Raw genomic sequence first — 13330 nt, forward strand, 5'->3', positions numbered from 1 at the left:
ACTGAATTAGCAACAGCAAAGACAACTTGCTTGCTTTCACTTCCATTTATTCAAATGATTGTGCCCAGTTGTTTTAAGCAGATGACATTTCCTCTTTGTTACTTTCTAGTTAAAGGGATGCAATGTACTGACTGGAACATGGGTAAGGCAATGCCCAATACCAATTGAACAACTACACAAAACTTCAAAGTATCAGTGGCACTAGCACTCCGTGCTCTCCTCCTGTGCTGTACAGCATCTCTCAGTTTTGATTTACTACACACCATTAGATTTACTAACTCCCCTCCCCTGTTTTTCTTTTTAAGTACAGTACTTTCATGAAACATTACTGAATGGTAGCAGAGCCATTATGTCTTACATCTAAGTGAGTGCCATGGTAAATCCAAGATCAGTGCTACATTCTTTAAAGACCAGTCTTTGTCCTCATGTGTTCCTTCAGTTTCTTTACTGAAACAGTAATATTATCAGCTGTGCACCACAAATAGTACCACCCTGTGAAAGATTCCAAGTGCTCCTATGCCCCTTCCCATTCCAGCAGTTCAGACTCCCATTGCTGTGATAAAGCAGACCAGCATTTCCCATCTCCCAAGCATGGTGCTGGATATTCCAATGGCATACAGCACCAGGTGGGCCAACAGTGATAAAATTCACCAGTACTAGGGGTTTCCTAAGTGTCATTAATAATTGACCCAGACAGCATAGGTCATAAAACATGAATTAAATTCAATTTTAAAAATACCTAACAACTTTTCTATGCTAATTCTGTTGCACCAACCTCTACTACAAGTTAGAAAAATTAGTTTCATAAGCTGTGTGTTACTTTCCAATACTATTTTACTGTGAAAGGGTAAAGACAGCTACTGCTGCTAAACTACATACTTAAATGGCTGCAAAACAGGTATCACAATTTCAGCTTGTGAGAAATCAGGTAAGTAACCAGCACCCTACATCCAAAGGTGTCCCTTAGGCACTGAACATGGCTTCTTCTCCAGACTGCCACCTGCACAGCCTTGAGTGATGGTCAACGCTACAGCATACAAAGAAAGTAACTTTCCAGAGTGGCTGATCCAGGGACCGATTTTGTGGAATTTAAATAATTTGAGATGCGGACACTCACCCGTACAGGTTTTCAACCCTCCTTTTCAATACTCTATCTAAGGCTACCCCTTCCATAGACAGCAGCCATGTTCTTTGGAGAACTTTATTAAAATATATCCAAGATCAGTAATCAAACATTTTCTAATGAGCCAGGAGAGAACTGAAGTGAGGAAAACATCTGTACAGAGGACAGTGCTGTAAATTTTTGTTTACATGCTTTATTTCAATGTTTCACAGTTTAATCATTGTCTACAAAAATATATTTCTGAAACTCTGAGTCCTCTATAAAAAAAGCTGGTCAGCAGCAGTGACCCTGACAAACAGAATGTACCTTGGGATAGTGTGAGCACCTCCTGTAAGCAGATTAGTGCGGCTAGGGAACGCCTGCCTCACCCTGGGAGACTCCTGTTCTTTGGGATTAAAGCTCTGCACTAGTTCTGAAAGAAGGCATTAAAAAAAAGTCACTCCATTTTTGTATACTGCACTAAGCTTGGAAGGGGGAGCTGCAAGTTCAGTGTATCACAAAACAAAGAGTGCTGACAAAGTACTTGGCACTCGGGGAAAGAAGACCTCAGGATGCTTTAGTACCAGTAAATTTTTCTTTGAGCTATCCATTCAGAACAGCCTTTGTCTGGTGATAATAGGTTCAGGCTGTCAGCAGAGGTACAAACAGCACACAAGCAGAGTAATCCTATAAATGCAAAGAGAGTCCTTCTTTGAGGACAAGACGAGGGTTCTGTTCATTTTTACCTCAACATTTTCTGCTGTGGCTTTAACCAAGAGGAAAATTACCATCATATCCAATAACAAGTGTACATTGTGTTGGATAGAACAGAGCCACTATCAATGCTGTCAGGTTCAACTCCTTGGTACCCATAACTGGAAATATTTCTTACATCATCAATCATTTAATTCCTATGTTTACTAATCACTAGTGTATCTAGCCACCAAAAATATGAACTGAGAAACTCATGTTTCCCCCAAATGAAATTTTTCTACTCTTTCTCTGCTCAGTTATTTGACTGTCTATAGAGATACTTGCAGTAACAAAGAAAAAAAAATAAATTGCCTCTTCTAAAAAAATAAATCTATCTTGCATTGTGCTCTAGAAAAGACAAGGTCAATGTACTCTGATCCTCAAAGCTCGTAACTAGAAGCCCCTTACCACAAAATAGTCTCAGTCCTGAACCCCTAAGCAGGGCAGGAATTTTCAGCAGCAAATAAAGAGTAGTTATTGACAGACTGCTTCCCTAATGTGGTAATAGAAGATGAGCTCTCTGAAAACTTTTCCACACCTGCCTGTCAGAAGATCTTTCTGAGCCAGCAGCTTGTGAAATCTTCATTTCCTAGAGATTAGAGAATTCAGGAGAGTGCTGAGTATTTTAGGTACACCTGCAATCAATGGGCTTCTGAGCTCCAGGCTTTTGTTCAGAAAAAGTTCTCCTGTAACTCATGCCTACCACCAGTCTCAGTCTGATCTGCTAGACCTGAGCAGCCAAGGAGGTATATGAATTTGAAGTAGAATCAGAATCATCCACAAAAACATAGAAGCCAAGAATCTTCACTGAGACAAATACCTTATCAAAAAAAGACACTCAGCACTAGAAAACTAGTATTATCTCAGTAATACTAAACAGCTCAAGTGTAAAATTTTAAGAAAACACCTGAAGTTTACTTCTTGACTATTTTCCTTTCTTGAATTTCTGAGAGGAGTGGAGAAGGGGAGGAGAAAGGAATGAATCACTGTATTAGTAGTAAGCCACTATAGAGAAGGCAGTATTGGAAAAAAATTTAAACCAGAAAAAAAATCTGAGAACTTAGTTATTCTGAAAGCTTTCCTTACCTTCCTAAACTAAACAGCCTAAACAGAAGATTTTGTCCATACTTCAAGTTCTTTTACCAGTCTGTTCTCATCTGTTCAGCTTCCAGTCACAGACACACAACAGAGAATAATCAAGGGAGGCAAAGAAACCCACACATAGGGTATGCCTCCCATACAGCACCTACTTTAATATATCCAAACAACATAAACAAATCAATCAGATATTGTTACATCTTGCGCATGGAAAGACTATAACTGAAGTGTAACAAGATGAAATTAAAGGAAGATATGAAATTAAAGAAAAATATTCTCCTGTGGAACCTCTTTGCTGAAGACTCCACACCCCTTAAAGAAGCGATTGATATTCAGTCATTTGTGAAATGAAGAAGACTTGCCAGCAACAATCCTGTCTTGGCTTCAGGTGAAAAACTGCAAGTATTAATTCCCCTTTTAGTATCACAAAGCCTATTCATGTAAAACAAACTGCTGTCTTGTGTTGCCCTGCTGCCCTGCCCTGCCCTGCTATAGAGATGCAGTATATCACAAAATTATAGACTATGCTGAGTTGGAAGGGAGCCATCAGGATCATGGAGTTCATCTCCTGGCCTTGCACAAGACACCCCAAGAATCCAATGTACCCACAAGCATTGTCCAAACACTTTTTGAACTCAGATAGGCTTGGTGCTGTGCTAGCCTCCTTGGGGAGTCTATTCCAGTGGTTAGCCACCTTCTGGGTGGTAAACTTTATCCTGACTGTTAAAAGCTGCCTTCTCTACCAGTACAGACAAGTGGGATGTTACTTCTAGCTGATGCAATTATGCAAAAAGAAAAAAAAAAATCTGTATCTTAAAGCTTAGAATTCTAGTGTGATGGATCCCTTGTGGATAAACACTGCCATAGACTACGAGGTACTTTGTGTGAAGAACCAGCAACTGCAGCTGCACATTATTGCTACTTGCTGTCTCTCAGTGCTTGCTTTTCCTATTTCAGCATTTTCTTACCTTCTCCAAGTTATAGACTCCAGGGTGAAAAATTCTGAAGCCTCACAAACATGGTTGCCACCAAAATACATTTTAATCCCTTCCAAACTATTTAAAAGGCTGGCTTTGACAGTGCTACTTTTAACTTCAGGCCTAGAACTGCATAGAGAAAACTGTGTATGGTCAAGAATTAACAGTGCCTGCGCTATGCCTGTTCTCACAGGAAACGTTAATTAAAACAAGCAAAGTAACACAGAGAGCTTAGCCTGGCTGCCTTTTATCAAGGGCATAATAAAGACAATAATCACAACTTCTCCAATTCACTAATATTTTTTTCTAATATTCCCCATGGCTACACTTAAAAGAGGTTCAGCCAAATTAAATTTAAGCTACAAGTCACAACTGAAAAGTGTGCACTTAAGTTTGAACCACCAAGGACCATCCCTGATCAGGTGGCTTCACTTCCATTTTCAAGCACACAAAGACAGTTCCCTGTCACAGACAACTGAAGCAGATACATGGGAGAACTGATTCATTAAGCCAATGGGAGGCAAGGTCACTGCTGCCATGCCCCAGAGAAGGAGAAAGATTCATCAAGAAATTATAACTAAAAGGTTACAAAATAAAGGCAAGAGCTAAAGTCTGTCGGCAAGGAAATGCATTCTCCTGTCCCATGTGAACAGGAAACAGTGTCTGTAGGGTGTTAAAAAGGTCCTAGGAGGAGATGTCCTCCTACTTTTTCTGCTGCCAAAGGAGAGGAGAGAAACACGCTGCTATTGGTCAGCAGGAATCTCTCTGTCTGCATCCAGTTTGCTTGTCTCTCCTGGGGAAGGAGTACGTGGTGCAGAGTGAGAAACGGGAGGGATCCCATGAGCTACAATCCCTTCCACTACTGGTGGTTCTGGTAGCCCAGGGTTGGCTACTCCCACTACTCCTGGAGGAAACCTAAAACCAACAAAAACATAGAAATTACAAGCTTGTCCAATAGAGTTATTCAAAGGAAAAGGAGCCATGCCCTCAGACGTGCTGAAAACAAATCCCTCTTTCTAACAGAAACACTCGGAGATAGAACACAGGAAAAGTCTCCAGAACTGAGGAGTAGCAGTGGTATCCTAATGCCAAATGACACCTGTTTGCAGACAGACCCAGACAGTTTGAGGTCACATACTAAGCATTTGAAAACAGATACAAAATTTATCTCCAGTTGAAAATATTGTGAGGCACTCTATGAAGGCACCTGGAGGCCTAGGAATTCCCTCCCCATCAGCAGGAAGGGTGTAAGCTGCAGTTATCCTTCACTGGGCTCCAAGACAGAAAAAGTAAGAGGCTGAACTAATAAAACAGCTAGATGCAAGATGAAAAATTGGAGAGTGACAGTCATGAATTGCTAATTAACTATTCTTCCATCACTTCCATTCTGCTTCCCTATGCCCTCTCCTATACATCTCAACTTCTCTAGATCTCTCATAGAAGGAAGGAAAATATATTTCCTACCTTTGCAGATGGGAGACAGAAGGGAAGCAAGCTGTCCACAATCACTTTACAGGTTTGTAACAGATAAACTCAAATGCACTCTGTTCAGACTACTGAACAAATCCACTGGAACAGTGACTCAGTAATAGTCCGTATCTGGGCTACATGTAAGAACTGTGCTTTGTTTTTATATAGGCCTAATGCTATGCACAACTTCTAATGTAGAGCTGCAGACCTTTTTTAGGACATTCAGCAGGCTTTCTTATATTAAGGTATCTCTTGGGCATGTCTTCCAAGGATTTGGAAATACTGACCAATATGCAGCTGGAACTCAATATGACCAAGTACATGTTAAATACTCATACACCTTTAGAAGTGCTGCTGTTAAGTTTGGGGAAAGAACTCATATAGAGTGTACAGGAACAGAGACATACCTGTTTGCAGGTACAAGCAGTTCTCAAACGCCCTGGCCTACTTCAGAAGGAAGATATGCTTGGAAAACCTATGTATCTCACCTGTAAGCTGCAGCTCCGTTGAGTTCTGGGTGGACAGTTGCAGGATCAATATTGGACCACTGAGCTGCTAACAGCAAGTACTCCTTATTAACACAGTTTCTCAAAGCGTCAGGTATATGACCTGCAAGGGCACCAAGAATGACAAAAAAAAACCAGAAAACAGGTAGGAGAGACTTGTTCCCTGCAGCATTTACAAAGGAAAGTAGAAAGGAAAAGCGCAAAATCTTTTCATCCACTTCCACAGGACACACTGGATATGGGAGACTCTCCTCTAATCCTCTGGTGTCTGGGGATGGCAAGAAACTGATCTTTTCCTCCCACTTCTGTGATCAGGTAAAAATTATTGCCACAAACTGCAACTGCCAAGTCTCACCTTTTTCAAGAGACAACATGTACTACTCAAGGAAAAAAACATACAGTAAAACTGTCAAAGGAATTATTGCAAAGGATTTGGAAGATGTGGGTAAAAAGGCTTTTCCAGGGAAAGAGCCACTCTGGCACTAGGTACAAGAATTCTCAGAAGCCAAAGATACAATTAGCAACTTACACTCCAGTCCCAGAAACCACTTAATGAGTCTAAGTTTTCAGAACAATCAGCATAATCCTTGCAGTGAACTAACAAAATTCAGCAGCAGCTGCAAATCTTCTTCATTACCTGTAATAGCTCTACGGATCTCTTTAGCTGCATCTTCTCTGGATTCAATGGAAGCCTGTTCACTGTACCAAGCAGTGTGAGGGGTGCAGATAACATTGGGTGCATCTTTTAACGGCCCCTGAGCAAAACTGGGGGGAAGAAGAAGGTTTTTTTCCAGAAGTGATAACCCCATCTGTAAGTCAAATAACAACAAAAACCACAAAAAAACCCCAAACCCACCAAACCGTCAAAAGAACCATCCAGTTTAGGTGAACCACCAGATAGCAGCAGGCATGCAGGTACAACATTACCTGAAAGGCTCAGACTCATGCACATCCAATGCTGTTCCTCTGATTCTCCCCTCTTTCAAGGCTTGTGCTAAGGCTTTCTCATCTACCAGCCCTCCCCGGGCTGTGTTCACTAAGAAGCAGCCCTGACGCATCTGAAAGAAGAAAAATAGTACATGCATTGAGAATGAGACTTTTCATGGAAGCTAAGTGAATCTTGGGAAATCTACTGGAAATGAGCAGGAGTCTGCAGTGACTAGATGAGGTCTGGAGGAACTAGGAGTGCTTTCACTGCAAAGCTTCCACAGGGGAAATGCCTGCAAGCAATGCTTGAGAAATTTGCTCTAAAAATCAACAAACAAAACCATAAGACAACAAGGGCAAAAGTGGAACTCTCAAGTTCTGCACTCCATATTCATCCTACTACATATTTAAAAAAAAAAAAAAAAAAAAAAAAAAAAAAAAAAAAGAGGACAGGAACCATGACTCAAGTATCCAGCTACACAAAACTGGACTACAATGTCCAAATGTCTCTCATAATAGCACTGGAAAGCATTCATAGACTGCTTAGCCTGAGACTGGCTTCGCAGTGGGCTTGGGCAGAGAGGCTTTGGCAGCACTGTGTAAAACAATGTACACAGTCCCAGCCATGCCACATCTATCTCTAACCAGTGCAGTAAATTATTTTAAAGATAATTTGAAATTATGGAATCACCTAAAATATTCTTTATAAAGGAAACTACTTTGCAAGAAGAGCCAATCCTATTCTTCTCTTAACATAAAATTCTATACAGCACAAAGCACAGGCACCCAGATCCACACGCTCCCAAGCCTCCAAAGGCAGCAGGAGGCACACAACAGAGGCAGCAGGATTCACACGCTCTCAGCCTCTGTGAAAGCAGCAGTTTTGGTTTGCATTCATTTCCACAGTGCTCTGTGGGGGAAATCAAGCTCCTGCTGCACCTGTTTAATAGTGAAGTCATTGATGAGGTGATGGTTATGTTCATTCAGGCTGCAGTGCAATGTGATGCAATCGCTGTGCATTAGTAGATCCTGCAGGGTTCCTACTCGTTGTAAACCCAAGGATCGCTCCACTCCATCCGGCAGATAGGGATCATAGAAAATCACGTTGAAGCCAAAGGACTTGGCTCGCAGAGCCACTGCCTGTCCAACTCGGCCTTCACAAAAGAAAACCCACAATCATCAAGGAAAGGTAAAACAAACTTTAAAGACAAGATACTGGGGTAGACTGGGAGCGTACACTGAAGTTTACTACCAGGGCCCAAGGTACTGCAGCCCTGGAAACCCCTAGGATTGCCATAGGGATCCAGAGGAGGCTATTCAGTGCTGCTCCTATGTAGCTAATTCTAGTTCTTCCCCATGCAATAGCCAGAGTGTAGTCAAGAAGCCGTTCTGTTTTCAAACCAACTCTAGACTCTGAGACAGAGATAATAATCTGGCTACAAGAACTTGGAGAAGGAATTGGTAGCCACCTTTCAGGCAGTTTTGCTACTGATACAGTACTTAGCACAGAGGGAAACAGTCACTGAGAAGAGCTGTATAAATGTTCCAATTCTTCTAACCATCTGGAATCAAAAAAAGAGTAACCAATCCCCGGACATATACCCAGCTCTTGAAGATATCCAGAATAGGGCACTAGCATTCCTTAGGAGTCAGTGTGTTTCACAAAGAACAATTGTAGAATTATCACTTTTCTCAGTATGTGACTCTTAGCCTCCCAAAAACGTTCACAGTTCTCTTTTCAGTCTAACAATTCCCATCACTTACCGAGTCCAATGATGCCCAAAGTCTCCCCACGGATACGCACAGCACCTCCAGCTACCTCTCGAATCTGTTCTACGCTTGAGGCTCGATTCCCTTCCCGCAGAGCCTGATGTAGCCAAGTAACACGGCGATAGAGGTTCAAGATGTGGCAGAGGGTAGAGTCAGCAGTCTCCTCTACTGAAGAGGAAGGGATGTTGCAAACAGCAATGCCTGCAAAGCCATAGAGGTCATATAAGATTTTTAGCATCACAATCCTAAACCAACATAAAGCACTTTAAGCACAAATGCCGAAAGATAATTGAGTATTCCAGAACTCAAGAAACACAGGATTCATTTCAGAACCTCATTCTACAACAACACAGATGATCAGCCATCTTTTCAGTCCCCCAGGATTTCCCCCAGGAAATACCATTCCTTCCTTATAAATACGTATTTGATTAACACACAGCAGAAAAACAAACAAGCTGAAATGAGAAAACTGGGCCATACAAGTGATACAAGCAACTAACTGTTTTAGAAGACCTGCATTCAAAAAGATGTACTCCTTCCACAGATACTCCTGACAAATTAACAGGCATTCTGTAGAAGAATTGAGACAAATGGCTGAGCTCCTCATGCCTCATGGTCCAGATGCTCACTGCAAGCGTCAGCCTCCCCAGGAGCAACAATAAGTAACTAACTCAGTAAATGAAGACAGAAGTCCCAGGAGCTTCTCTAAATCCACTTCAAGTTAAGCTTAAAAATAACAACACGTACCACTCCCACTCTAGAATAACATACAAACACAAGGACCATAAAACCCATGGCTACAACTATCAAGTAAATTAGTAATGCAAACAGAATTGAAGTCCTAGAAGCATAAATTACTATCACAAAAGGGAAAGATGGAACTCTGTATCAAAATCTGGTTGAAGTTCTGGGCAATCTATGAAAAAAAATAGGAGGGGGGAGGCTGGAAACATACAATTTCATTACTGCTATCCTTCGTTTGACAAAGCAGCGAAGAAATAAAAATAATTAGATGGAAAAATGGTCTATTCCCAAAATATAACCCTAGTCACTTGACAAACCAAGGCAACTCTTCTACCTCAAAAGTCCACCACCTAGCTAAAAACTGGAAACAAAATCTAGGCAATGGTTGAAGGCATCATTGTTTCATAAGCCTAGTCAGAGGCTAAACTCAGACCGTGCTTTCCCATGAGAACTAGGAGAGCAATGGCCACAGACAACCCCAGATATCCGACTGTTTTTCTCTATCAAACTATTTCCAATTTTGCCATAATGCCACACAGACAACTCAGAGGACATGAGTAGGGCTAATAGAAAAAACCAGTTTCTCTTAATCTCACTGGTTGCCATCTCATTCAACTCTAGTCAAGCCCCATGCATTCATCTGTTACACAGTCAGACACAGATTGTTTTAACATACAGTATTATACCTAAATGTAATAAACCACAAACACAGACAACAGCCCTTTGGTCTGAAGATTCAGAACACACAAGGAACAGTATCTTACCTCTGAATGAATAAAAAGGTCAGGCTAAGCATGAAAATAACCATTAATTGCCTATTAAAAAGCAAATCTGGCCACATGTAAGGGTCATCACACTGTCACTCCACAGCAAAAGTGGCAAGCAACGTCTGATGGTGAAGGAATTTTGACTCATTTCACCTTGGATTAATGAGTGTGCAGTGGAGGAAGAGGGAAACCTTTGAATCTGAATGAATCAAAGACATGGATGGTGACCTTAAGTAGAGAAGCATTAAGATTAGGTTAGGTTCCAAATTCAGCACAAATATGGCTGGATGAAAGCCAAGGACCTTGACAGGAACTCTTGAGACTATTCCTTTGAATCATCCAAATGAAAAGGTTCTTTTGACCTAATTCAAGCACTAGCCCAATACACACTCTTCATTTATTAGAAATTCACCTGTTCTTACAGATCTGAAAATTGCAATGCTTGCCTATTTCAATTTTATATACTAATACCTGTATTTGATTTAACCATAACAAGACCTGCATTGCATTAAGGAAGCTTTAGAATCCCTTACACCTGTAAGACTTAAAAAAGAAGGGGAAGGATACTTGAGTGATACATCTCACCTATGAGACTAAAAGGTCCAGAAGTCTCACTACCATCTGTCTAGTAAATAACATCATCTCGTCACCTGATCCAGACACTTTTCACGTGCCTAGGATTCTAAAGGGATAACTAATAAAGTTTTGTATCAGAACCTATTTGCATATGCAAAATTAAGAAGAAAACTCACGAAGTATTTACAATGAGTTTATCCTGCATCAGCATTTGCAAGCAGCTTTTTTCAGACAACAGTTTGCTCAGGGGTCACAAAAAGACCAAAGTCATCTCACCAAAAGTTAGCTAGACACCATATTCAGATTCCTGAATCCCAAACAACAACAAAGACATCAACATCAATAGCAGAGCAATCTGAAAACTGAGAATCTTTCTTTTAAGCCACCTAGCAGCCCCTCTATTGGTCAGCTTCCTAAAGATACCTGATACTGAGCAGCTCCAAATCTTTGTACATAGAAGTTTTTAAATGCACTCAACTCACAAAGCACAAAAAGATGTGCAGTGTTCAATTTCACATTCAGTTCTGATCACAACAGACACCTAACAGTGTCATCATACCTAATTCTGCAGCGGATTTGATGTCAACATTGTCATAGCCACTGCCAATACGCACAATGACCCTGAGGGCTTTGAATTTCTCCAGATCCTGACGAGAAAGGGTAATGGTGTGATACATCAGAGCTCCTACTGCCTCATTCAGCACCTATAACAAAAACCAGTCCAAATCAATATCTGGTTTGGTTACCTAAGAGGCAAAGTTCTACTTCTGAATCTTGCACATCTTCTTGCCCACCTTTTCATGGATTTCCTGAGTTGACTGAGCATCACAAAATGCCACTGTAGCAACATCCTTCAAGATGGGCATCTCCACAGTGCAATCTCGTCCATCCAGGAGTGCAACCAGTGGCCGTGCTGGCATTGGGCCATTCACAATAGGAGGCCGTATGCCTATTAAGAAAGTCAGCAGGAGTGATTACATAACAGACAAGAATTCTAGAACCCTCATCTGCTAGTCCAACAAGTTGCTAATAGCATTTAGGAACAGATTAGGCAAAGCAAAAGACATGAATACAAAACACAGGGAAAAGACGCTGAGAAAAAAAGCACAACCACCACTTAGATGAAGGAAAATAAAACATGCATTATCAATAATAATATATGAGAGGTGATCTGCTCAGCAGCATGCCGTGTTACTCCTGGCTCCTGAAACAAGTGACAAAGTCGCTTCATACCTCCTCCCCAGTGACCGGCCCTCCCTCCATCCCAGCATGCCCAGATAATATCTCCCCCTTAAGTGAGCAGAACTTGTACGTCCACAGAACCTCCGACAGTCAACAGCATCCGGCCCTTCCCAGAAGGCCGTAGGCAGCGCCTCCGCGTGCGGCGGGGCCCTGCTCGCCGCCGGCCAGGCGGACGCTCAGCCCCACAGGCGCGCAGCGGGTCCCCGGGGGGGGCAGGTGCCGCTGCCCGCCGCCCGCTGCTGCCGAGAGGCGCCCGCCCCGCCTCACCTTCACAGATCCGGTCCAGACGCTGCCGCTTCACTTTGTGCCGGTCCATGGGCCGGGCGGGGCCGCGCCGCCCTCGGCGCCGCGGAAGGACCCGGGACCCGTCACTCGCCGCCCGCGCCGCTCCGGCGGAACCGGAAAGACGCGACTGGGCCCACGCGAGCGGCATCGCCGCCACCGAGGCGCTGCGCGCTTCCGCTTCCGGTCCGCGGACTGTGGGCGTGCGAAGGGAGTGGGGCCGGGCCGGGCCGGGCTCGCTCGGTACTCCCGGGTCAGAGCCGGCTTCGGGCCGGCTGGGGCTGCAGGGAGTGGACCAGGAGGGTGCTTACAAAAAGCTGGGAGGTGGATCCTGGGATGTAGCTGCAGGTCTTCCTAGAAAGCTCTCTGTGCATGAGACAAATAGGGAGTCATTCAAATCGGCTCTGCTTCTGTTTTGCCACTATTGCAGCCGGGTCTCCTGCACTTGTCCCGTGCTTCTGGGAGCGGATCAGCGCTGCAATACCCGCTCATCCTGAGAATCCACTACATAAATCATGACAAGGACGTTACTAAGCAAGTTCTGTGCGGTTTATTGAGGAACAAATTAAAGCTATTTATTACACAAATGTTCCTGGTACCTGATGTGAAGTTCATACGGTTGCTATACTTTCACACGGTCCTTTTCTGAAATACCTCCCACATTCTATTCAGATAAGCCATGGTATGTTTTAACAAATCTGTGTGCTCTGTGTTGGAGTTCGGTGGACAAAAAGCAACGTGACAATTGGAACTGCCAGCTGGCGACTATGTGTCGGTACAAATGGGTTAAAAATAGATGACTGTCTGCAGAGGAGGATTGTAAACCCGAAGCTGGAAATAATCCTTACTAAACAGATGTGAACACTCCAGTGATCCTCTGGCATGACTCCAGTTTAATGGCACCTATGTCTCCCCTTGTGTGCCTCTGCTAAGGGTTTGCTGTGGGAATTCCCCAGTTAGCAAAAGAAGGGAAATAAATTACTCTTTGGGGTTTAGCCATGGGTTTGTGGCTCTCCTGACTGCTGGCTGCCTGCGCTGACACTCACTCAAGCAGTTTAATAATAGCAAGGTAAGTATGTTTGGCAAAGATAGAGTGCTTAGAAAAATGTGTTTCAA

General features: G+C 42.8%; 1 protein-coding gene across 2 annotated transcripts; it reads right to left on the reverse strand.

The window, feature by feature from the left end:
• Positions 1–1187: 1187 nt before the first annotated feature.
• LOC136562922 (C-terminal-binding protein 2) lies at positions 1188–12365 on the reverse strand. 2 transcript variants are annotated; one of them, XM_066560015.1, is made up of 9 exons: positions 12200–12365; positions 11485–11639; positions 11250–11394; positions 8598–8804; positions 7773–7987; positions 6834–6964; positions 6544–6671; positions 5889–6009; positions 1188–4845 (listed from the first exon to the last, which is right to left on the reverse strand). In XM_066560015.1, exons 1-9 carry the CDS (start codon positions 12363–12365, stop codon positions 4674–4676), a joined length of 1440 nt encoding a protein of 479 aa, XP_066416112.1. In that variant the 3' UTR covers positions 1188–4673. The 2 variants fall into 2 exon arrangements, with proteins under 2 accessions (XP_066416112.1, XP_066416113.1); XM_066560016.1 differs by having other exon boundaries at positions 5889–5952; positions 12200–12308.
• Between the last annotated feature and the right edge of the window lie 965 nt (positions 12366–13330).

Source organism: Molothrus aeneus, chromosome 15, assembly GCF_037042795.1.
Source record: "Molothrus aeneus isolate 106 chromosome 15, BPBGC_Maene_1.0, whole genome shotgun sequence".
NCBI classification, from domain to species: Eukaryota; Metazoa; Chordata; class Aves; order Passeriformes; family Icteridae; genus Molothrus; species Molothrus aeneus.

What these genes read in the sequence shown, in the direction of transcription:
- LOC136562922 (XM_066560015.1), bottom strand. Translation starts at nt 12,365, where the DNA reads ATGCCGCTCGCGTGGGCCCAGTCGCGTCTTTCCGGTTCCGCCGGAGCG. An exon ending in CTCAGGAAATCCATGAAAAG is followed by an intron (nt 11,395 to 11,484) that starts GTGGGCAAGAAG and finishes TTTTTGTTATAG; the next exon opens with GTGCTGAATGAGGCAGTAGG. An exon ending in CATGAGTCTGAGCCTTTCAG is followed by an intron (nt 6,672 to 6,833) that starts GTAATGTTGTAC and finishes TCTTCCCCCCAG; the next exon opens with TTTTGCTCAGGGGCCGTTAA.